Source organism: Mustela erminea, chromosome 10 (genome assembly GCF_009829155.1).
Source record: "Mustela erminea isolate mMusErm1 chromosome 10, mMusErm1.Pri, whole genome shotgun sequence".
Taxonomy (NCBI): Eukaryota; Metazoa; Chordata; class Mammalia; order Carnivora; family Mustelidae; genus Mustela; species Mustela erminea.
Window position 1 is genome coordinate 97948589 of NC_045623.1, and position 24711 is coordinate 97973299.

General features: G+C 53.5%; 1 protein-coding gene and 1 pseudogene across 1 annotated transcript in view; both read left to right on the plus strand.

The window, feature by feature from the left end:
* The first annotated feature begins 7883 nt into the window (after nucleotides 1–7883).
* PADI2 (peptidyl arginine deiminase 2) overlaps nucleotides 7884–24711 on the plus strand; it is a 41017-nt gene continuing 24189 nt past the window's right edge. The window contains exons 1-3 of the mRNA XM_032302050.1: nucleotides 7884–8094; nucleotides 19896–20079; nucleotides 21038–21110. Of these exons, the coding sequence (XP_032157941.1) occupies nucleotides 8003–8094; nucleotides 19896–20079; nucleotides 21038–21110 (349 nt within the window). The 5' untranslated portion in view covers nucleotides 7884–8002. The remainder of the gene's footprint in view (nucleotides 8095–19895; nucleotides 20080–21037; nucleotides 21111–24711) is intronic.
* LOC116568379 lies at nucleotides 15719–15802 on the plus strand (annotated as a pseudogene).

Below are 24711 nucleotides of genomic sequence, written 5' to 3' on the forward strand. Positions count from 1 at the left end.
CCATCCAGTGGGAAGAAGGTACCGAAAGCTAAAGGAAGGCTCTAAGACAGAAAAAAGCACCTTCCTTCATCTGGCAGCGTAACACTGGCTGGTACCATGCCTCCCCTGAGAGAAACGTCCCGCCTCCCTGCTCCTAAAATGGGGATCTGGCGCCACCTCGTGGTCATCACTTCCTCCTCCTCCACCTTTTCCTTTATCTCCTGCCAAAGAGCCCACAGATGCCCTCTGGGAACTCCAGGGCATCCCACCCTCTTCACCAAATATTTACTATGCTTAGGCATGAAGGCACACCCCAGAAGAGAAAATTACGAGCAAGGGGGGCCACAGACCCTGCCTAATTGTTTAGAAGAGGCTAGACCAGCCCTTCCAACGGAAATATGCAAGCCACAAATGGACGTCTCATAGGCAAAGTAAAACTTTCCCAAAGTTACATTTTTTTAAAGTCAAAATAAATAGGTGCGAATCATTTTAGTAATATATTTTATTTAATCCAATAAATACAAATATCATTTGCACGTGTAAACAATTGTTTAAATCACTTTTTTTTTTTTTGCATACAAAGTCTCCAAAACCTGTATGTGTCTTACACTCACCACATGTCTCAATCCAGCCAGAAGCTGCCTGCCACATTGGACAACACCACAAATAGACTGAATCCGTTTACTCTGGTCCCTTGGTGGCTTGTCAGAGATCTGACCCTTTGCATACAACTTCTTTAGGATTTACCTTTGCAGCTTTGTTTCCAGGGTGTGGTGGGACTCATCCAAATTCTGTCCTAGTGAGCTGCGTTTGAATCTTAAGGACTGGGGATAGGATGCTGTGCAAGTCGTTTTACCCTTTGAAATGTACAACGAAGGTAAGAAAATACTTACCTCTGAGGTTGTAGCAAGAATGACTGGTAGGAAATCAATGCCCCATAGAGGGTGAGCTAATGCACCAAAGCCTTAGCCTGCTTTTTGGCACTGTGATGGTTAACTTCATGTGTCCATTTGGCTAGGCTGTGGCACCCAGTTGTTTAGTCAAACACCAGACAGGATGTTGCTGTGAAGGTATTCTTTTTAGATGTGATTAACATTTCAATCAACCATCTTTGATATATGTGCTGCCAAAGCGAGCACTCAATCAAGAGTCTTCAAGAAAAGCAGATCACCTCTGCACTGTGGGTGGGCCTCATTCAATCAGTTGAAGACCTTAAGACTGAGGTTTCTTGGAAGAAGTCAATTTGCTTCAAGATTGTAACATAGAGGGCGCCTGGGTGGCTTAGTGGGTTAAGCCGCTGCCTTCGGCTCAGGTCATGATCTCAGGGTCCTGGGATCGAGGCCCGCATCGGGCTCTCTGCTCAGCAGGGAGCCTGCTTCCCTCTCTCTCTCTCTGCCTGCCTCTCCATCTACTTGTGATTTCTCTCTGTCAAATAAATAAATAAAATCTTAAAAAAAAAAAAAAAGATTGTAACATAGAAATTCTGCCTAGGTTTCCATCCTGCACACTTCAAACTCAAGACAGTAACATCAACTCTTCCTGAATTTCCAGCTAGCCTGTGGTCCTGCTCTACAAATTTCAGAATTGCCAGCCCCAATAATTAGCCTGAAGCAAATCCTAAAATAAGTATCTCTTGGGGCTCCTGAGTGGCTCATTTGGTTAAGCATCTGACTCTTGATTTTAACTTAGGTCAGGATCTTAGGGTCATGAGATCAAGCCCCGCATCAGGCTCTGAGCTCAGCGGGGAGTCTGCTTAAGATTCTCTCTCTCCCTCTCCCTCTGCCCCTCCCCCTCTAAAAATCAATCAATCTCTCCCTCTCTGTCTCTCTCTCTGTACACAGACACACATTTCCATAGGTGATAGTAGCCCTGGAAAGCTTTCAAGTGTGGAGCAAGTCACACTTCCCTCACATTTATACCTATGGTATAACTACTTTGTTCAAACCACTGTATAAATGTAACAATGTAACTTCCTAGCCCTTCCCTTCTCCCAAGTGGAATGGCTTACAGGACTGAGGGCTGGGGCAGAAGTGAAAGTGATGCCCCATCCCAGAGCCCCTCCTTCACTGACCGGCCAGAGAAACCTTCCAAGAAAGTGGGATCATAGGATGGGCTTTGCCAGGGAAAAAGGGAATTGAGAGAACAAGGAAAAACCCAGGGTGTGGGGAGCTGCTCTTGAGGACAGGGTGGGGGAAGGTCCGCTGGGCACAGAGGAGCTACCTCGGAGGTGGATGGCCCATCACCTCCCCACTCTGACCTCCTATCAGAATGTCTGTCAAATTCAGCTCACGTAGTATCCAGCGTGATTTTCCTAAAGCACCCATCATGTCATTTGCCATGTTTCAAGGTCCTTGCAAGGCTTTCCTGTGATCTTAAGATAAAGAAAAACATCCTTCTGATGACTTCCAAGGCACTGTGTGACCTGGTCAGGGCCAGACCAGCCCCTGCCCTACCCAAAACTTGGCCAGATAGAACTCACTAGACCCTTGTGTGTGTACTTGCTTCTGTCTGGAGCACTCTTCTCACCCCCTCCTCCCCTGCAGCCCACCCTCTAAGTCTCTCCTGGAATGTCTCCCTCCCCTCATCTACAAGGCAGCCCTGCACCATTCCTCTGGGTCCCCAAGGCCCTGGCTCAGTGGCCCTTCCAAAACTTCTGTATAGAGGGGCCTCAGATCTAATCTGCTTGGATGGCTTTAGGGGGCCTAATGGTGATGTAGGGGAGCAAACTTTGTCACCCCAAAATATGCCATTTTGGCATGCTTGTTATTTTAAACTGGTTTTTTTTTTTTAAGATTTTATTCATTTATTTGACAGAGAGAGAGATTACAAATAGACAGGCAGAGAGAGAGGGGAAAGCAGACACCCCACTGAGCAGAGAGCCCGATGTGGGGTTCAATTCCAGGACCCCAAGATCATGACCTGAGCCAAAGACAGAGGTTTAACCCACTGAGCCACCCAGGCACCCCTAAACTGTTTTTTTTTAAGAATGTGCAAATCTGAAAAAAGAGAGAGAGAGAGAGAGAGAGAGAGAGAAGTTCTAAAGAATCAATAGAAGTTACCATTTTATCAAAGATATTTAATATGTATAAGGGAAAGTTCAATTTGTAGGGTGTCTCCCTCTCTGTACCAGAAGGAGGTATTTAGGATGACCCTAAATCTCTAGAAACTCTATCAATGTGAAGACATGGACTTAAATCTGCCTAAAAACCTGACCTCTTCTTGACTGTGCTTTTCCTGGTCACCTCCCATAACTGACTCCCTACCCCCAACATCTTCTTTCATCTTTAGCTGGAGATGGAGCCACTTCAGGAGTTACTCGGTTTCCTTGAACCTCCCCCCTGTATACAGAACTTACACATCCTATTAAATTTTGCTTATTTTTCTCTGGTTAATCGTTCTCATGTTGGTTTTAGTCTGAGACCAGCTAGAAGAATCTCAGAGGGTAGAGAAGTTTCCCCCTTCCCCAGCAGTGATCAAGGACACTCCTCTGCTCCTGCCCGCCCCTTCTCAAGAAAGGCCACAGCAGGGGCACCTGGCTGGCTCAGTGGGTTAAAGCCTCTGCCTTCAGCTGTCATGATCTCAGGGTCCTGGGGTCCTGGCCCCGAATCCTGCTCTCTGCTTGACGAAGAGCCTGTTTCCCCCCGCTCTTTCTGCCTGATTCTCTGCCTATTTGTGATCTCTCTCTCTGTCAAATAAATAAGTAAAGTCTTTAAAGATTTTATTTTTATTTCTTTATTTGACAGAGATCACAAGCAGGCAGAGAAGCAGGTAGAGAGAGAGAGAAAGAGAGAGAAGCAGGCTCCCCACTGAGCAGAGAGCCTGATGCGGGGCTCGATCCCAGGACCCTGAGATCACGACCTGAGCCGAAGGCAGAGGCCTTAACCCACTGAGCCACCCAGGCACCCCAATAAGTAAAGTCTTTTTTTAAAAATGGCCACAGCTACTTGTTTTTCTGTCTCAAACACCTGGTGCCCAGTACAGCCTGGCACACGGGGGCACTCGCTAAATACCACCCACGCCCTGCTCCGCATTCTTCCATTTGCTGTCTGGCTGGGTGACCTCTCTCCAATCTCTCCCCTTCTCTGAGTCTCCTGAGCTAATCAGAACCTTGCTTTCATCTGCAAACTCTGAAGTTCTGGACACCATAAAGGGGGAGGATTATAGCACCCTAGAAATGCATGCTCGTGATAAATTGCAGAGGTTTTTTAAGTTGTTATAGAACAGCATGTACAGTCCAAAATATGCATCTAGAAAATAACTGCCATCTATTAGACTTAGCTGGAGCTGGGCTCTGGTGCACCAAGAATGTTACTGTCTGTACCACCTCATTATTCCTTACAGCCCTGCCCGCTGAGTGTTGGGGTCCGTTATCAAAGAAACGAGAATGAGACAAAGTGAAAGTTATGCAAAACCTTATTCTATACCAAGCATTAGAAGTCAGACTGACCGGCCAGGGCCGCCTCCGAAGAGAGCGACCCCATCCCGATTTCACAGGCTGGTCTTATAGGGCATAACCGCAGACCCAAGGTACGTGGCTTCTATTGTTAAGGCGTTTGCTCCCAGAATCAATACCAGAACCATACCAGGAACTACGGGGGCGTTTATTCCCGGAATGAAGTCCGTGGATGTAAACAATATGTCTACCTAGGCAATATGGAGTTGCTCTGGCTAAGCAGGCCCTAATAGTTAAACAGGTTTTAAAATTAAATTTAACATTAACTTGTAATGTTAAAATTAAATTTTAACATTAAACTTAACACTGAGTACCACGAGCATCTCCTATAAGGAAGAAGCAGCTAAGGTCCAGAACGGTCCCCTAGCTAGCGAGGGGCAGAACTGGACTTGACCCCAGCTTTGCCAAGTCCAAAGGCCATGCACGGTCTTCACCGCCAGGCCAGTTGGTTCCCCTGCACGGTCTTCACCGCCAGGCCAGTTGGTTCCCCTGTGCAAATTGGGAATAATAATAGCTCCCACCTCATAGGGTTGTTGGAGGATTAAACGAGCTAAGAGGTGCAAAGCCCTCAGGGCGGCTCCTGGCAGAGCCTTAGGGCTCAGCCAGCATCATCACCCACAGCAAGCACCGACTGCCTCCGGGCGGGCCCTACAAGATCACACTCAAAAAAGGTAACAGTGGTATCTCTGGTCCTGAGGTCCTGGGTGATCATATCTTTTTTCTTTTTCTATACTAATCAGGTATTCATTGTATATTTCTTTCTTCTTAAATTCTTGCATAAATTATGTCCTCAGTGAGCTGTCCCTCCTCTCAAAGCAGGCTGTGATGTCTGAGTCACCTCCCCACAACCTGGCACAGGGAGCCCCCCCAGGGACAGGATCATAGCACGGAACGGCTCAGAGGAGCCCTCCCAGCCCAGGCTCTCCAACCACACACTTGGCAGGAGATGGAGTTGCGGGTGTGGGGTGCAGATCAGTGCCAGGAAGCGGCCCACACTAAGCCTCTTCTTTGTTGGCATTCCCCAAAAGACACAATGAGATGCCTTTGCAGCTCTTCCGGGCCCCAGGGGAGCGGCGGGAGCAGCCGTGATGCGTGAGACCTCCGGCCCCGAATCCCCCAACAGCTGTGACCACTTCAGCTATTTTAAACCCTTGGGCACCAGGAGGCTCCCCTCACACCGACCAGTGCCGTGACCCAACTGCAGGCCCTGAGCCAGGGGTAAGAACCCAAATGTGGGTCCACTGGGTCCAGGTTGGATTTTTGAAGGAGGAGGAGTTTCATCTTTTGACTGCTTGCTTTGTACCAGGCGCTGTGCTCGTGTTTCCCACACCTTGTCTCATTTAATGCCATCCTCACACCTATGCGAGAGCTGAGTCGTTCCCAGGCCCCCAAAGGGCAGGGTGAATTGTCCAGGGCTTCATGATGCGGTCCCCACAAAGGAACTAGAACTGGGGTTTCTTCATCTACCAATCAAGAGACAGCATTCCATCTCTGCCCTGACCTGCTCTGTCCCCCAGCCCCTTCCCCCATGGCCACACAAGTCCCTACATTGGCTCTGCCCCTCTTGGGAGCTGGGAGGTGGAGGGTGTTGGGGTCTGTTATCAAAGGAACGAGACTGAGACAAAGTGAAAGTTATGCAAAGCCTTATTCTATACCAAGCATTAGACGTCAGACTGACCCGCCAGGGTTGCCTCCGAAGAGAGCGACCCCCTCCCGATCTCACAGGCTGGTTTTATAGGGCATAACCGCAGACCCAAGGTATGTGGCTTCTCTTGTCAAGGCATTTACTCCCAGAATTGATACCCAGACCATACCAGAAACTACTGGGGCGTTTATTCCCGGAATGAAGTCCGTGGATGTTAACAGTATGGCTACCTAGGCAATATGGAGTTGCTCTGGCTAAGCAGGCCCTAATAGTTAAACAGGTTTTAACATTAAATTGGCCCTAACAGAGGGCAAATTCCTTAACATTTGTGCAGCTCCCTTTCTTCATCGGGAAAGTGGCGGGGTTATGGGGAGGGTACAATGATCTAATTCTAATACATGAAAAGTACCGCTGGGACAGCGCCCGGCATGCGAGAAGAATGCATTAAGGACCCGCTGTCATTCCTTCTCTCCTGGCAATCACCACCCCTTGCCTGATGTCATCACTCTCCTGCTCCAGTGGTGACCTGCCAGGGCCCCAGTGGGGGTGCGGCATTCCTCCCCCCAACTCCAGGGCCCTAGTTTCTGGGCGGGTGAGATGAGGTTGCCATGCTTCATGATCCCCAGGAAGGGGGCACCCTGGCATAGACCCTGGATCTGCCACATAGTAGAGACTCAAAAACAATTCTGGGAGAGGGGTGCTCAGACGAGAACCCCCCCTCAGGGGACCCTCCAAGTCAGCTCCCAGGTGCACAAGCTTTCCCCTCTTTGGCGGGTAGCTGCCCTCCAGCCGTCCCCTGAGTCTCACTCCCATCAGAAGTTACCAGGGTCTCTCTGGCTCAGTGAGCCTTTGGGGGCAGATGCCCCCCTCCCCAGCCCAACTCAGACCTTCCCCCTTGTCCACCCACATTCCTCCCAGATCCTGGCTGCCCGTGAGCAGCGGGGTTCTTCACCATCTCTTAGTCTGGGCCATCTCAAGAAGGCTGCTGGGGTCAGAGGCTGGGTGTGCCTCAGCTCTGGGTACTGGTCAGCCCCCACCGGCTCATTCAGGGGCACCCCATCCCAGGGCTCCATTCCCCCAGCAACCCTACCCCCTTCTCAAACAAGAACCCCCTCCAGCCTACTCCCTCCTTCTTGTAACCTGCGTCCACTCTGACCCCTCCTCGCTGAAGAAGTCACCCAGAGGCTCCCACTGCACACCCAGCCAGCGATGCCTTGGCTTGGCGTTCTGACCCTGTAGGCTGCTGGGTTCCCCTGCCAACTGCTCCCCGTTCTCCCTCACCGTAGGGGGTGGATGGGGACGTCAGCTTGTCTCTGGCTTCCTGGCTTTCCTCCGGACACTGCCTCTCCTCCCTTCCCCTTAGTCTGCAAACACCTCCTTTAGGAAAGCTCAGGTCCGGACCCCAAGCAGTGTGAGGGCGCCCACTCCCTCTGGGCTACCACCACTTCCTGTCCTCGCCCCTGTAACAGCTCCACGGCTGCATTATCTGCCCTGAAAAACTGGGGGCGCCGGGAGGGGAGCCCGGCCCTGCGTCCTGGCGCCCGGTAGCTGGGGGCCCACTGAAAGTATACGGAGTCAGTAAACCAGCCGTGGAAAGGAGGAAATGGGCAACCGCCGACTTCACCCCGATTACAGACCCGGGGATGGGGAACGCGAGTGCGCGGGCGATGGCGCGGAGGTGGGGGGAGCTGCGGGAAGGGTGGGGGCAGCTGCCGGAAGGGTGGGGGCGTGGCCACGCTTGACGGACGGGCCCGCCCTCTGCTGCGAAGCGGAGGCCAAGCGGCCGCCCGGTCCACCGGCCATAAATAGAGGCGAGCGCGCAGCCAGACCGCCGGCAGCTGGAGTGGGCTCACCTGCGGCAGGTGCTCCGGCAGGTGCTCCGGGCCGACGCGACCTGGACGAGCGAGGACCGGCACTGTGGGAAGATGCTGCGCGAGCGGACCGTGCGGCTGCAGTACGGGAGCCGCGTGGAGGCGGTGTACGTGCTGGGCACTTACCTCTGGACCGATGTCTACAGGTGAGTGGGGCCCCCGCGACCGCCGGAGACACCCCTCCCCCCCGCCGATCCCAGAAACCCCGAGCCCCTCCTCGGATGTGGGGACGCGACGTACTTCCTCCAGCGCGAGTTGCTGCTCATCTTGAGGCCCTTGTATCCAGAAATCCTAAGAAACTCACCCGGACGACCGACTGCCCCCAAACCGACAGCCTCCCCGAAGTCCTGACATCCTGTCACACACCCTAACACAGACCCCCTCCCCTGGACCCCAGTCTTCCCATGGTCTGTCCGTCTGCAGCCCCTCACCCAGAACAAACCGGGAGACCCCTAGTCTTTCCCCTCGCTTTCCCCTCAGCACCTCCCTTCTCCCTCCTAGGCGCTCCCCTTCCTCTCAGACCCTTCTGACTCACCACCCACCTCAAAGCAGCTGAGCTTCCTCCAGGATCTGCTGCGGGGAGGCGGGTACGGCCAGGGCCAGGCCAGAGGGGAGCTGCCCTGGGGCGGAATCTGGCCCTGGGGGTTACTCAGGCTCCAATTTCGCCCTGTGGGGGCTGCTGGTGGTTGCCTGTCCCCAGGCACTGGCTGTGAGCTCCATGTCCCTGAATGCCTTCTCCTGACTTCACGCTGGAGTTGGGGAGGACTTGGTTCTGCCAGGCTGCAGGGTGCAGAGGAAGGGTCTTTGGAAGAAGAGCGTCCCTGACTGCACCCTGTTCCCTCCCCCTCCTCTCTGGCCCCCAAATTTTGGCGGAATACAGGGTTTCTGAAATAGCAGGAGATAGGGTGGGGAAATTGAGGTCATGACCCTCCCCACTTCCCCCAGCCCCCAGGAAACAGTGGGACCCCATGGTCCCCCTCCTGTATTCTGTGGGTCACCCTTGCGAAGGTGTGGCTGGTGTGTGCAAAAGGGTGGAGGGGGAACCCTGGCAGGATCATTCCGTGAGCATTTTACCAGAGCAGCCCTCTCCTGTAAGCATGGCTAGAGTGGGACGGGCAAGCGCTGACAGGAGGGACCATGCGGGACTCTAAGGTAGGACCCCAAGATGATAACCTTGGGCGGGTCCCCTAACCTCTCTGTTCCTTGAGCTGAGCTGGAGCTGCCGATGTGTTTCATTTTCCCCAAATCATTCCGCCATCCGGAGTACCCGCCTCCCTGGGATCTTCGCCAAATCCCAGCCCTGCGTCTCCCCACCCCCCTCCCCAGCCCATTCTCGGTCACCTCCGGTGGCCCTGGCAGCCCTGCCCAGTCAGTCTCCTGCCACCCCTTCATTAGGCTCTGGCCACGCTGATACCATTAGGACCCCAGCCTCCTCCTGTGAGGACAGAGGGTCCCATCACCATGCAGACAAGGCACCCTCTCTGCTCATCGGCCCCTGGCCTCAATTGTGCACATGGAAACTTCAAGGTGGTTTCTGAGGGTCAAAATACAGCAGAGGACTGTGGTCCAGGCCTCGGTGGCCTGGAAGGGCTCCCCTCTGTTCCCCACCCCCAATCCTAAACCAGGCACTGCCAGGGAGCGGGCGGGGAGCCAAGGCACTCAGGTCTCTAAGCCTCAGCTGTCCCTATACCCGCCTGTTTGTTCACTGGAGCACTTTCGCTGCAGCCTGAAAGGCTGGCATGGTGGCTCTGGTGGGGGGATGGGGAGAAGGGAGGGGGGTCATCCTTAGGCCTCCTGCCCTCCCCTGTCCTGGCAGAGAGAGGCCCAGCCCCAGTAGGGAAGTGTGTGGGGGAGGGGTGGACCCACCATCCTCCCTCTGGCAGGGGGCAGAGGTGTGATGATCCCCTTTGTCCTTTCCCAAGAAAGCCCCCATTGCCACGATGACCCTCGTCCTCCAGCTGCCCTTCGCTTAAGACCACCCCCCCCCAGAGTAGAAGCTTGGTCTAGACCAGCACGGTCCAGCAGAAATAGCACGCCAGCTACAAAGAGAGCCGCAGGTGTACGTTAATTTCCTATCACCCACAATTTTTAGGATTCCAGTAAAGAGGCAAAATTAATTTTCATAGTATATTTTATTTAACCCAAGAGATCCAAAATACTAGCACTCCAACATCTAATCAGTTTTAAATGATTAAGGAGATAGTTTACATTGTCTTTTTCATACTAAGTCTTTGAAATTCAACGAGCGTTTTACTTTTTTTTTAAGATTTATTTATTTATTTATTTGACAGACAGAGATCACAAGTAGGCAGAGAGGCAGGCGGAGAGAGGAGGAAGCAGAGCCCTGTGGAGCAGAGAGCCTGATGCAGGACTCGATCCCAGGACCCTGGGATCATGATCTGAGCCGAAGGCAGAGGCTTTAACCCACTGAGCCACCCAGGCACCCCCAATATGTGTTTTATACTTAGGGCTCGTCTTGGTACAGACTCACTGAATCTTGGGCGCTCAGTAGACACAGGTGCCTGGTTGCCACCATCCTGAACAGTCCAGGCTGGGGTTCCAACCCTCAACACTAGTGCATTTGGAGCCAGATAATTGTTTGTTGCGGGGGGCTGTCCTGTGCAATGTTCAGCGACACCCCTGACTTCTAAACTCTAGATGCCTGTAGTAAGTCCCCTGTTGCTGTGACGACCTAAAATGTCTCCAGATAATGGCAGCAGCCCCCAGCAGGAGGACAAAAACACCTCCAGCTGCGAACCACTGGTTGAGTGGAAGGAAGCCTCTTTCAGAACGAAGGAGATGGGCTGTTACTCCTCCTGCCACTCCTAGTATCTGTGGTGATAAGGACTAGGGTCCATTTTAATAATAGCAGGGATTTTAGTGAGCCCTTGGAAACCAAATGCATTCTCTTGTCTCTTTCTCACCACGGACCTTGGGGGTCAGGCTGAGATCATCTCATTTTCTAGATGAGGAAGCAAGGCTCAGAGACGTGAGGCCAGTCGCCTGATGTCAGACGGGATTCGGGTCCGGCTCTGTTTGACTCAGAACCTGTGCTCTTACCCTCCACTGTATTCTGTGTGACTTTTAAACTAGCAAGTTGAACTGGGTGACCCTCTCAGCCAGTGTTTCTTCCTCCCTCCAGAATGCCTCAAGACCCTCCACCCACCCCCTTTTGACCCTGCACTTCCTACAGAGCCCTTCTGGACCCAGATACAGGTTCTGACTCTATATCCCACATGAGTCCTCCCCCTCCGCCCAGGGCCTCCAAGGAGAGAGACATCAAGGGACAAGGCCTTGTGGACCCTGGACCCAGCTAGTAAGGGAGTGTGTTTGGACCCCTCACTTCCCGAGTGACAAAAGTGAGTGAACAGGTCTCAACACCCACCCCTTCTTCCCAGGGGCTCGGGCCCCCTTTCCTGAGATGCATGCATGGCCCCCCTTTCCCACAGACACACAGTGGGGGCCACAGCTGTGGGTGAGGAGGCTACACGGGGGGGGTTCTCAGCAGACCCTGTGGTTGACCCACCCTCTCCCAGCCACACTGGCCCCTGGGGGTAGATGTCCTGACCCAGGCACTTTCTGCGTGCTGGTTTCTAGTGAGCTATAAGTAAATAAATGCACAGAAAAAGGAAGTCGGTTTTTTTCCTAGAGATTTACTTTGCAGTTGTTAAAGGTACTTGCTGTTTCCTTCTCTCCATCCCAAGCATCTTCTCTTAGATCTGGTACGTGTACGCCTTGCCCACACCATCTCCCCCGACAGTCCCTTGACTTGCCAGATGCTTCCTCACTGGGGCTGGCCCCGGTTCCCCTCTGCTTCGGGCTTGCAGCTGGAGAGAGCAGAGAGAGAATGGCTTCTCCATGTTGATTTCAACCTCCCCGCTCACCTCTGGTTTCCGTGAGGAGACACCCCCAGAGCCAGGAGGGATCAGAGAAAGGGCAGCCTTGGAGTCTGGTAACGGGGGTGATCACACTGTGCCTGATTGTCCCACTGACCCACAAACCGGGCTGTGTAGACAGCTCCTCCTCTCCCTCCCTTGGTCTATGCATCTGTCCAGGGGAGTCAGAGGCATACCCTTCTCTCTGGTGGAGAAAGGTCAGGATCTGTTTCCTAAAGCCTGCAGAAGCTTTAGGACACAGAAGACCTTAACAATGGTCTCTTGCCTCTGTGGAGCGTTCTCCTAATTACAACTGACATCAGGAAGAGATGGGGGGTGGGAGTGATTCCCCCGCCCCCTCCCGTGGGATACCCCAAGGCAGAAGCTGGCCAAGGGTACCAGGGCAAGAGACGCGAGCACAGTAAAATGCTGGGGAAACAGAGAGGGGTACAGAGATGTACCCCACCTTGGGGAAGAGCCTGGAGAATCAAAATTCACCATCTCACTCCCTTGACCCTTCTTGGACTTCCTTCTTGTTTCTTGGTTGGTGTGAGTGTTTTAGAAAGTATCCTTAGGACAAAGGCTAAGGATGGGGGGTCTGTGATCCAGTTAGAAGCATTAGAGAACTGGGGTGCCATGGTGTCCCCATCCCTGAGAGTGCCAGGCCCTGCCTCACAGATCCCATCTCCTGCCAACTACCCTACACACATTCTACTCTGGCCACGTTAATTTTGTGGATGCTATTAGCTCTTGACCACACTAAGCTCATTTGTGCCACAGGACCTTTGTACGTGCTGTTCCCTCTGTCTGGAGTACCATTCCCCAAACCTCTGCAAGCCTGACACTTCATCCACCAAGGCTTAGCTCACACATCACCTCCTCTGAGAAGCATTCTTCATTACCCTCATTTCATGACACACTATCTCAAGCCCCAAGCATTCTCTGCCTCCATGCCATTTTTCCACCGGCAGATCTTATTTACTTAATATTACTGGATAACATTTATTGAACATATATTCTGTATCAGACTGCGTTCCTAACACCTTCCATACTCATCTCACATGTATTTAATAATTTACATGTGTTTAAACCTCACAACAATTTTAGGAGTTAGCTACGGTTGCTGGCCCCCTTGGTTGGGGAAACTGAGATAAGGAACATTTGTCCAAGTTGGCACAGCAGGTAAATGATGGCACTGCCTGACCCCAGCCCCAGACTACTCTGCCTGGCTGCCTTCTAAGGACTTATGTTTGGGGTGTTTCCCCTCCACCCTGCCTTCCTTACTCCCCTGTACCTCCAGCCCTCACATCAATGAAGGCCTCCTTCACTGAGTAAATGAATGGATGGATGTGGCCAGTGATGCATGTAGATCGGCCCGTCACTGGGCTGAGCTCCCCACCCCCAGCCTCAAGGGATGAGCGCTGTTGGACTGGCCAGTGGAAGGTCAAGGGCATGTGGCCGAGCTTGGCCAGAGCAGCACTTGCTCCTAAGGAATAAGGCCAGATCAGGTGGCCTCATAAATTAGAACAGCACCCAGCACTCTCAACCCTAAAAAGGAGGTCTTGCCAGGAGCTGTTTTGCAGCTCTGGTTTCAGGCTAGTTCCTCGGGGGGAGGCAGGGTTCTAAGGAGGACCTGGTACCCTGCGTGTGCAGCCCACAGACCCAGACACAACTGGGGTCCCGCAGAGGTTTCCCTTCTTGCCCACGGGACCCGCCATCAGGTTGGGAGCAGAGTGGCAGGAGCTCACCACTGTGTCAACCCCCCAGCTGGACAGGGACACCTGTTAGATGGGGGAGGTAGGGGGAGGCCAGTTTTCAGAGGCAGCTCTGCCGGCCTAGCCCTGCCAGGCTCCATGGCCAGGGGCTTTGACTGGCCCAAGTCTGCCTATCTAGGTCACATGCCCAAGCCTTCGGTGTCCCTTTTCTGGGCCTCAGACCCCACCTTCAAAATAAGTAGGGGTCTCTAGAGGTTCCTTCGGGCTTTCCATTTGCTCCTCTCCTGAGCCAGGCCCAGGATTCCCCATCCCCTTCTAAAGGACCTTTAGGGAAGACTGTAACCTCTGGACCTACCCCCGGAAAGGGAGCAGCCAGGCCAGGGGTTCAGGGAGCTTGAGTTTGCATCGCACTTGGCCGTTACTGTCCCTGAGACTCAGATCCAGTGGTCACACTTTGCAGGTCTGGACACGCTCATCTGTGAAAATGGATGATACTGACACAGACCTCCTGGGGTTTCAAAAGGATGGGCGGAGAGAGATCACGTGGGCCAAGGGCTTAGACCAGTGCCTGGTGCATGATAAACACTCAGTAAGTCATTATCATGAATTAGTACTGGGATTATTATAATATTATTAAACCAGTGATGAGCTTTGGCCTCCAAGCATCCATAACATTCACAGGAGAGAAAAGTTGAACAACATTTGCATGAGGTGCTGTTTAAAGCATCAACAAAGTGGGGAGGGAGGGAGGACTCCTGGCAGATGAAATCAGGGAAGACTTCCTGGAGGAGGCGGCAACCAAGTTAAAGGATGGACAGGGGTTCACAGGGTGACCAGGACATACCACGCAGGAGCAACGGTGCCTGGCAGGACTGTTGGGACACATGCAGACAGAAAGGCAGAAAGGGCATAGACTCAGTGGCCTACAGTGCAAGGGTGAAGAGTGTATGAGCTCAAACCAGGGCTTTGACTGTGAGGCTCAGGTGTTGGGCTTTGTTACATAGGCAGTGGGGATTTTTTGAAGCTGTCTGGAAAGAGAGTGATCCCAGATTTGATTGTTTCTGCCCTAAGGAGAGGGGCCAGCTAAAAGCACCAGTGTCCAGGGAGAGAGGTGGCCGAGGTCACCAGGCAGAGAAGGGGACTTGCTGAAGGCAAGGCCTTTTCAGGGCAGCCACCCACGGGGCTCCAGATCTCTAGTCATGCCAAGCTGAGGCTTCACCTTCCTCCTCTCATCCGCGTCCTTGAGGGTGCTCACCCTGGGCTTGCGTGCCGGCTTGGCACCTGCGAACCCCTTAGACTCCTACAAAGACCGGAGGGCAGGATGTCACACCCGCGGCGCCAGGAGCCGGGTTCGCTGGAGCGGGGGGTGGGGGGGGGGGGTGGGGGGGGTGGTGATCCCTGGCTGGTGTTAACGAGGCCCAGGACAGGTGGAGAAGCTAGGAGGGCCAGACGCCAGCCAGAAGCAGGCACATCACACCCTCCAGCCTGGGGCTGAGTGGGCACCCCAGGCCTGCAAGGCCAAACCAGTAACCTCCCCACCGAGTGAATGAAGACCAGAGAGGCTGACTGGCTCCCCAGAGGCCCTGCGTGGGGCTGAGCAGCTGTTAGACCACAAAGCCTATTCCCCTGGGCTGGGCTCAGGAAGCAACCCTCTCCCACATCCAACACTGCGTTCCAGTCTTGCTCAAAGTTCCTTTGTTTACCAGCCATTTCTCTCCATTTCCCCAGCCACCACTTTGTCCCACACCACCATCCTGACTCACCCAGACAGCTGTGGGGTCGCCCTCTCCCTGAGTCCCCTTCTTCCGGCGTTGCTTTCCTGAAATGCTTTCCCCACTTTGCACCCTGGGTGATCTGTCCTCGGGGCAAGATCAGTCATGACTGCCCCCCCCAGAAGCCTCCGGTGCCCTCAGTGGGGAAGGCCAGCTCACCACCACAAGCTACCTCCCCTCCCCTGACCCGCCGCCCCTCCCCCCACCCCCCAAACTGCAGCCGCAGTGATCTTCCTCCAGTCCCTCCAACACACTGGGCTAAGATCTACCTCGGCCCCCACCCAGGTGGTCTGTGCCACCTAGAAATTGCTCCTCTTCCTCCTCCCTTTGTCCAGTTCACTGGTTCTTAAACTGTGGTCCCTGGACCAGCAGCCGTAGCAGCAGTTGGGGACTTGTTAGAAACACAGTCTGAAGTTGCGATGTTAAGACCATGCCTAAGGGGCCAGGCTTGGTCCTTCCCCAGGTCTGGTTTGATAAATGCTGGTGATAGACCACGTCTGATTTATATCCTGCCTCTTCTGTGGGAAGTGCCTGGGATTCTAGGGATCTGATCAACCTCAAGAAATGATAGCACATTCAGCATCATAGCTTTTGAAGATGACTGTTGTTAATTTGCCGTTAAATGAATTATAAAACTGGGGAAAGAAATGCAGTTTCTTTCCATGATGTATATGTACAGCAAGTCATCGTGTTGGACACTTTAAATATATATAATTATATTTGTCAATTGTTCTTCTGCAAATTTGGGGGAGAAAAAGAAAGGTAAACCTCATTTCCCAGGTCCCCACCCTGGATCAGCTGAGTCAGAGACAGGATGGTCCAGCAGCCTGCATTTTAACAGATAATCTGCATTTCCGATAATGCAGATGCACACTCCAAATTTAAGATCCGCTGGTCTAGTGAACTCTTGCTGTCCTTCAAAGTATAGAGTTAGACCCCAGCTCCAATGCCACTTCTTCCAGGAAGCCCTCCTTGACCTGCAGGCCGGGGCTTCATGGCACCCCATGCTTCTATGTTAGAGCCATTCTCACCCCCAAAACCACATCGTCAGCTGTGTAACCCACAGAAAGTTCTTCTCTTCCACTAGAACATGTACTCCATGGGCCCAGGGAACCTGTTCTCTTTTGCTGATCTGCCCCCCAGCACCGAGAACTGTGTCTGGCACTTAGGAAGTGCTCAGCCAATGCAGGTTGAGTGACCACATAAGCAAGCCCTGTTCTCCCAGTCCTTCCCGCAGGAAACACCTAGATTTACTGTGAGCCTGGACTGGGCCAGGGGCTAAAACAGGAAAAAGAGACAACCCCCACCTTCAAGGACCTACAAGGGGAAAAAACACGGATGGAGACAAATGGATTGAGCTGGGTCTTTAAGGAGGGATGGTGAGTCGTCTGGCAGAGAAGTCAGAAGTCAGGGAAAGGAAGGGTAGAAGGAATGATATTTGCCTGGGATAGTGCAGGCTGCAGAGGCTGGAGAGTCATGCTGAGACCCAGGGACGGAATGTCACTGGTTGGGTCCCATCTTTTACTGTATTGTCTGCTATCGAGGAGCCACTGAATATTTTCAAGCAGGAAAGTTGCCTGATTTCATTTTTTTAATCCCTCTGTGATACAGTTTGGGAAACCAAGAAGGGTGAGTTCAATCATTCATTTATTCCCACCAAAGAATATATGGAGGGTGTGGCCTTGTCCAGGGCACTGGGGTGCAGTGGTCGGCGGAACGGTTGTGTTCTGGGGACTGGCAGCCTGTCCCAGGCACGCTACCTTTAGCCTCCATCCCATAAGCTGGAGGTCCTGGCCACCATCAATACCTTCATTCTCTCCCTCATTACCATCCTGGGCCCCTCCCTGCAGCCCCCTGGGACCACTGAGCTACCCCCTAGCCCCTGGTTCTCGGGTTTCTGGGGGATGAGTTCTGAGCCGTTCTTCCTGGGGAGGGAGGCAGCCAGCAGGCTCTGTAGAGGACAATGGTTGCCTTTGTTGCTTCTGCCAGAGCCTCTCCAAGAATAGCTGTTTGCTCAGCTCAGAGCAGGGCTGGTGCTGGGGTAGAAGGGTGTGGGGCCCAGGCGCTAACCCCTGGAGCCTCTCGGGTCTCCTGCAGCTTCTCACCAGCCCAGAGGAAGGAAGGAGGCAGGAGGCATCACTTAAAGCAGCTATGGTCAGTGTCCCGTCCTAAAACGCATCCTGTCTGTGAGTTTAGAAAGCATTCTTTTTCCTAAATAGAACTGTATGCAGAAACCCAATCTGTGAAACCAGGTGACATCAGTGGCTCTACTTAATGGAGAGTGGGGACACAGCCAAAAGATCCCCAGCTTTTCCCTGCTTCCCTCCTCACCCCTTTGCCCAGGGCTTGCCCCCTCTGTGCTGCCCAGATGCCAGCCACCAGCCAACCTGGTGCCACACTCCCATGTCACACTTGGTGAAACTGAGGCAAAGTGCCTTGCAGATAGATAGAAGGTGGCAAACCACTACCGACAGGTGTCCAGCCTCTGATCAACCCAGTGGCCCCATGAGGAGCTGGGAAATGTAAAAAGGGGCAAATAGACAAGAAACAGGGTGGCTCTGGAGCTTTTCTTTCCACCTCCTCTCCCAGGCCCAGGTGTGGACTGCCAGACCCTGGTCCCCACTCTCCTGCGGTGCCCACCCAAGACCAGTGGTCTCTGCCACTGTTGGTAGCCTGGGTCATCAGAGAGACCCTGCGAGACTCACACTCATGGCCCCAGCCACTCCAGGGCTCTCACCACCAGGCCACATGGCTGAATGTCCAGACCAGTGGTTCTCAGAGTATAAGCCTGGACCAGCATCACCAACCATTCCTAGAAATGGTAGAAACACAAATTCTCAGGCCCCACTGCAGACCTGCTGAATCTGAAACTCAGAGGAGGGGCCAGGCAATCTGCATGCAGAAAAAACATTCCAGGGGACACTGCTGAGCTCGGAGAACCACTGGTGGAAACCTCTCCAACCCCTGGCCACAGCTGCCCAGCTGAACCTCCACCCGGCCAGCCAGACTCTCCAGGGAAAGGATCTACTAATCTCTTAACAACACCCACAGAAAAACCAAGCAAATAAACCAGGAGATTTAGACTGTACCCCTGGATGATTCCGATGCCCAAACATAGTGGAAGGCTATTCTGGAACCCAGGAAGGCACGGCCCTCCGAATAGCACGTGTGGCTTTGAGGCAGACACTTGTACCTATGTCTTATTCCCAAATCCCATGAGAATCCCACCTAAATCCATCTGAGCCCTCTTCAGCCTCTGGGAACCTTCAGACCAGGGGATGGATTTAGCAAAATTGTCTGCCCTGGGCACCTTCCCTCCCCCAGTCTACCCGTCCTTCCTGCCACCTCCGCTTAAACCAGTGTCTTAGGCAGTAACAAATACCTCGGGCTGGGTGGTTTAAACAAAGAAATTAATTTCTCACAGTCCCAGAGGCTGGAAGTTGGAGATCAGGGGCCCCTGTGGTCCTATTAGGGTGGGACCTCTTCCTGGCTCACAGGCAGCTGTGAGCTCACACAGGCTTCCTTGTAGCATGGGAGAGAGAATGATCTCTCTTCCCCTTCTTACAAGGCGACCAGTCAGATCAGAGGGGACCTTGCGATCATGATTTCATTTAGGCTATCTTCTGAAAGCCCTCTCTTCCAATGCAGTCATGTCAGGCGGGGTAAGAACTTTGGCATTTGAATTTGGGGGGCACACAGACGTGCCTACAGCAACTGAATCAAACTAGTCCGTTTCCTGCCCTGAAATCTTCATGGCTTTTCAAGAATTCCAAGGATACTAGGACGCCTGCGTGGCTCAGTCCTTTAAGCCTCTGCCTTCGGGTTGGATCATGATCCCAGGGTCCTGAGATCGAACCCCACATCGGGCTCCCTGCTCAGCGGGGAGCTTCTCCCCCAGCTTGTGCGCTCGCGCGCTCTCTCTCTCTCTCTCTGACAAATAAATAAAATCGTTAAACAAAAAAATAAAAGAATTCCAAAACTATCAGCCATTTGTAGATAAACCACTCCAGAGCCCCTAGGAATGACTCTCAGAGGAGGGAGTTCCAAGCTGGGAGAGGAACGTGTGGCCGGAGGGGGGGGGGGGTCCGTGTGACAGAGCCAGCCCATCGCTGCCCCTTGAGGACTCAAGTCCCAGGCTCCTCCCCTGGGCAAACCCAGCGTTGTGACACCTGCCTCGTGCCCTTCCTCTGCCTGCAGTTCACATCCTGGATCGGGGGTGGGCTCTGCCTTTGGTGCAAATTCGTTTCTTGGTCTAAGCCTCAGTACCCACACCCTTAGGGCCCCACATGGCGGCCCATCAGAAGCACCAGGAAGTCTGTTAAGAATTCAGATCCCCGGGCCCGCCCCCGAACATGCTGGCTGGGTGGATAGAAGTCTGCCCCCAGGGCTCTGTATTGCTACCCAGTGTCCTCTCCACTACGGGGTGACTGTGGTGCAGCTGGGTCCTTGGGGTCCCGCAGACCTGGCTCTCCCAGGGGTCCGCTGCAGCCCCGCCCCCCCCCCAGGAGTCTTTTTTGGAAACCCCTCGTCCCACCTGCCCTGGGATCCTCCCCGCACCATGACCCCCTCTCCTCTCTCCCCACAGCGCGGCCCCCGCCGAGGCCCGGACCTTCAGCCTGAAGCACTCCGAGCGCGTGCGCGTGGAAGTGGTGCGCGACGGGCAGGCCGAGGAGGTGGCGACCAACGGCAAACAGCGCTGGCCTCTGTCACCCAGCACCACGCTGCGGGTCACCATGAGCCAGGCGAGCGCTGAGGCCAGCAGTGACAAGGTACCCTGGCTGAGGATGTCCTCCAAGGGCGAGGGCAGCGGGAACCGGGGGCGGGGCTCAAGCAGCGTCACCCAACGCAGACAGAACAGAACGTGCGCCACATTTGTCACTGTCCCGTTCCTAGCATCCATTCTCAAAGAACAGAAAGATGCAGGCTGCCTCCATTTTTATAGTACGTTTTCCTTAACCCCATAGATCACGTATTATTATTTTGACATGATGCTAATATTCTAAAAAAAAATCCAAGAGATGCCCTATGTTCTTTTTTACACTAAGTCTGTGTCACGCTTTGAACACATCTCAGATCAGATTGGCCATGGGACACCCCTGTGGCTGGTGACTACCGGACACAGAGGCTCAGGGCCAGACCGTGGAACATGGCTTCATGGAATGTTAAGGCTGTGGGCTGCTGAGTGATATATTAGAATCACTGGAAGTTACAGCCCCAAATGTCCTTGGCCACCTCCTGTATTAAATGGGGTGCTGAGTGCCCACGCAGTAGGGCAATTTGCCCAGTGGTAAAGCTGAGACCTGACGTCTCTTCGCTGGGTTCTGTAGTTATGGACTTCCGATGCGCCCCATGGCAGTGATGGCGCTGGGCATTATTTAAAGAAAACTCCTCAGCCCTACCCCTGGATGCTTAGCAGGAGCAAGTCATATACCATGGCAGATATGGGAGGGCGGGTAGACAGCAGAATGCACCAGGACTCATAGGTAAGCAATCAGTACCCTAATGCCCTCTAAGAAGAGGGGAGCCCCCTATCTGTTGGAGAATTTGAGAGAAGCAGTCCACCAACCCAGGAATGCTTCCTGGAGGAGAGGGTTTGTGTGTTTGGGGAGAATTGGCTTGACAGGCTCTGAGGGGTGAGTCAGGGAAAGGGGTCACCGCAGATTTTCCTGCCTGTGATCTGTGATCTCTGCTCTTCTCTCCCTCCCAATGCACCCCCTCCCTGCCAAGGTCACTGTCAACTACTATGAGGAGGAGGGGACTATGCCCATTGACCAGGCTGGGCTCTTCCTCACAGCCATCGGTAAGTTGGTATGACTGCAGCCTGTGTGCTTTGCTCCCCGGGGAGGCTGACCCTGCTGCCCTTCTCAGCGGCACTTGGCCTGAGTCCGGTGCTGCAGACCTGACACTCGGAGCTTCCTCTGAATAATGCAGGCCTGAGAAGTGATGCCACGCGTGCCCAGGCCCTTCTGTCCTGGGGTGAGGGATGTCCTGCAGGAGGAGGCGTACCCTGGTCTGCTGGCACCTCGCCCCCCCTTGTCAGCATCCCCACCCCAGGCTCTGTGGGCCACTGAGAAGAAAGAGCAGAGTCTGTTCCTCCCCTGCCTCTCCCCTGCAGCCTGGAGAAGAGCTTGTCCGTCCTAGTGAGGGAAATGGCCAGTCTGCTCTGTCCCTAACAGTCCCAGCTACCCCCTTGCCCTCCCTAGATCCTGCCCTGGGAACACAGAGAGGCAGCCTGGTTCCTTAACTCACCTAGTCCTAGCCTTTCAGTTGGCATGGAGGACAGGGAGGCCCAGAGAGGTTAGGGAACTTGTTCAAAGTCACACAGCATCTCCCTGGCAGGTTGGGTCTGGGGCTCAGGACGATCCCCCTCTCGGGGCTCTTCCCATCTGCACAGCAACCCCCTGCCCGGGTTCGGGGGCTCGGGCGGTGTGGTTTTCTTCCAACACGCCCCTCTTCTGCAGGTGAGGTGTTACTTTTACATCTTCCTTTTCATCTTAATTACATAATGTTTAAGCCAGGAGGACATGTCAGGGGGTCGTTCTGTCTGTCCAGCCTTGACTCAGCATTGCTCGAGCTGCCCCACAGCAGGGCGAGAGAACTGCCAGCTGCCGAGAACCCGCTGTGTGCGGAGTGCTTTAAACATTGCAAAAATGTCTCGTACTTACTCAAAACCTACTCTGGGTCCTGTACGGTGCTGGGTGCTTCAAAAAGGAGGAGAAACACCCGACCTTTCTTGATTGCTGACTGTGTGCCCAGTTCCGGTCCTTCAATGTCATGGTCTCAATCTTCTCTTCCAACTATGGCCAGGATAGATAGAGGACTCAGAACCTCCCCCCAAAACAACCAACTGCCACTCAGCTTCTCCTCCTCCAACCACCAGAGGAGCAGCAATGTCCCTCCGCCCTCGGCTTCTTCCTCTGTGGGTTTTGTTGGCTGGTCACCCTGACCCTCTTTCTGCACGGGGGGAGTGCCCGGCCTGGGGCTGGGCTCCTCAGGACACCCTTGGGGGGCCCCAGAAGAGGGTCCTCATATGCACACATGGCCCCTCAGCGTCTCAGATGACATGCCCTGAGGAAACCTAATCCCACAGAGATGGGGACACCTAGGATGTAAGCAGGAAGGGCAGTGGCCAGTGGTCCCAGAGGGCTGACGCCACCATGAGCGAGTCTACCCCCAAGCCAGGCAGACAGGAGAGATGGCAAAACAGTGCCCCGTGAGGAGGCAGGACTGGACCCCCTTCTCATCCAAAGGACTGGGGAGCTTGTGTTCGAGGGAACAGCAGGTTCCACAGACCAGTAAAGCGTTCACCCCGCCCCCAGTAATAAGCCTGACATTGTTGGTGCTTGGCCAAGAAGAAAAAAATATGTGAATATTTATTTATATAAATATAAATAAAATAATTTGCCAACAACTATCACCATCATTGTAACATTTTTCACACTTAAAAAGTAGGCAGAGGAATCATTCCAGAGTAGAAGACAGTCCCTTAGATTGCCGAAATAAAGTCTTGTGGAAACCTCACCCGCTGAACTTACGTTTCCTGTTCTACCAGGGACCCTGGGGGAAATCGGTTCCCCTCAGGGCCCGCTGGTCTGTCTGACCCTCCGGGTCTTGTCCTTCTCAGGCATCTATTCCAGGGGCCCTGAGCCCCAAGCCCTGAGTAATCATTGCCCCTTCCTAGGGAGGGCACCCCAGAGGCAAGGAATACCCCAAAAGTTCCGGGATGGGGGGCTTCCCCCCCAGGGATATATCAGAATCCACCAAACCCTAGCTCTGCCCTGAGCCCCACACTCCTCACCTGCCCCGAGGGAACCACAGTGCCCTTGTGCACAGTGCTCACGGAGATCCGAGCATGGGGCCTGGGGCAGACACTCAGTCAATACTTGTTCTTCTCGCCCTTCTGCTTGGGGGAGCCACATTTTCCCTCTACCTGGGCAAAGCTGAAGAACCCTATTGTCCCTCAGTCTTCCTCCTGGGACTTGGAAACAAACCCATGGTGCCCTTGGCCAAACCAGGCCCTTGGGCTTGGCTCCCAGTCCTGCCAAGGACATGCTGTGTGACCTCACCAAGTAGCCCGCCCCTTGGGACCTCACTTTCTCCCAGCTGTAAAACCAAGGCTTTGAGCCCGTTGACGGCGCCTTCAAGACTCCGGGTAGGACTGAGTTGCAAAGTCCTTCCTGTGAAGGGGACTGGGGGAAGGGGGTGGTGGGAGACAGAAGAATGGTCTCCCTGTCTTGGCTGTGGTTCTGGCAACAGGAGCAGGCCATGAGCCTTGAGAATTATTAGCCTCATCCTAAGGACCTCATTTCTTGTGCCCCCTCCCCAGAGCCTAGGCTGATTGCCCTAGTTGGCTGTGGGGGAGAAAGTCCTGCTTCCCCACCACACCCCGTGCTGCCCAGTTACGTAAGAAGGGCAGGCATCCTGCCCCTGCCCCTGCCGCTGGGGTCCGGCAGCCTGCCAAAATGCTTATGCCTCTGTGTCAAGCCTGAAGCCTCGGTGTCTAGATTCTCAGGGCAGACTACCTTGAACTCAATCCCAGTGACATTTCCCATAAATCTGCCCCACACCCCAGGTGCCACCTGACCCCTTGGGGCTATTCTGGGGAGCTGAGGTAGGATTCTGAGCCTCTGGGAAATGTCATCTGGAGCCCAGATGCCCCGAAACAGCTGTCCTCACCCCCCTCCCCTACAGGGAAGACAGAGCTATCTCAAGACAGCAGAGCTCTGGGGGGGTCACGATGGCCCTGTCCTCTGTCCCTGCAAGGATCATCTCTGTGGAAATCTAGTTAAATGCGACATTGGAGGGAATGTTGAAGGGGAAAAGCCTGGGCGGTTGGGAGGTGGGTGATAAGAGAGCCCGATGACGTCATGTCTGAATTTTGTAACAGGAAGTCAGTGAAACTTGTCTGAAGTTAAAACTTGTCTCAAGGGAGAGCAATAAGCATAAGACTTGGTATTCTGGAGATTTCCTAAGGCCGGTGAGAGGATAGAATGGCCAGGAAACTGCTGTTTTTTAGGTGTTTGGTGCTATCTGCAGTTGGCTTGTTTTGTGTGTGGGTTGTTTTGTTTTGTTTTGTTTTGCATTTTGTGCAAATATTCCATCGATAAAATTTTTATTTTTTAAATTTTTTTTAGAGATTTTATTTATTTTTTTGAGAGAAAGAGAAGGAGCAGGGGGAAGGGGGTGGGAAGCAGACTCCCCGCTGAGCCTAGAGCCCGATGTGAGGCTCGATCCCAGGACCCTGGGATCATGACCTGAGTGGAAGGCAGAGGCTTAACCGACTAAGTCATATGGGCGCCCCTACATCGACAAAATTTTTTAATTTAAGGAATTTATCATGAAGTAAGACACAGTTAAGTGCTTTTTAATTTCTCTCCTGTGACCGACTGTGTCCATGGACC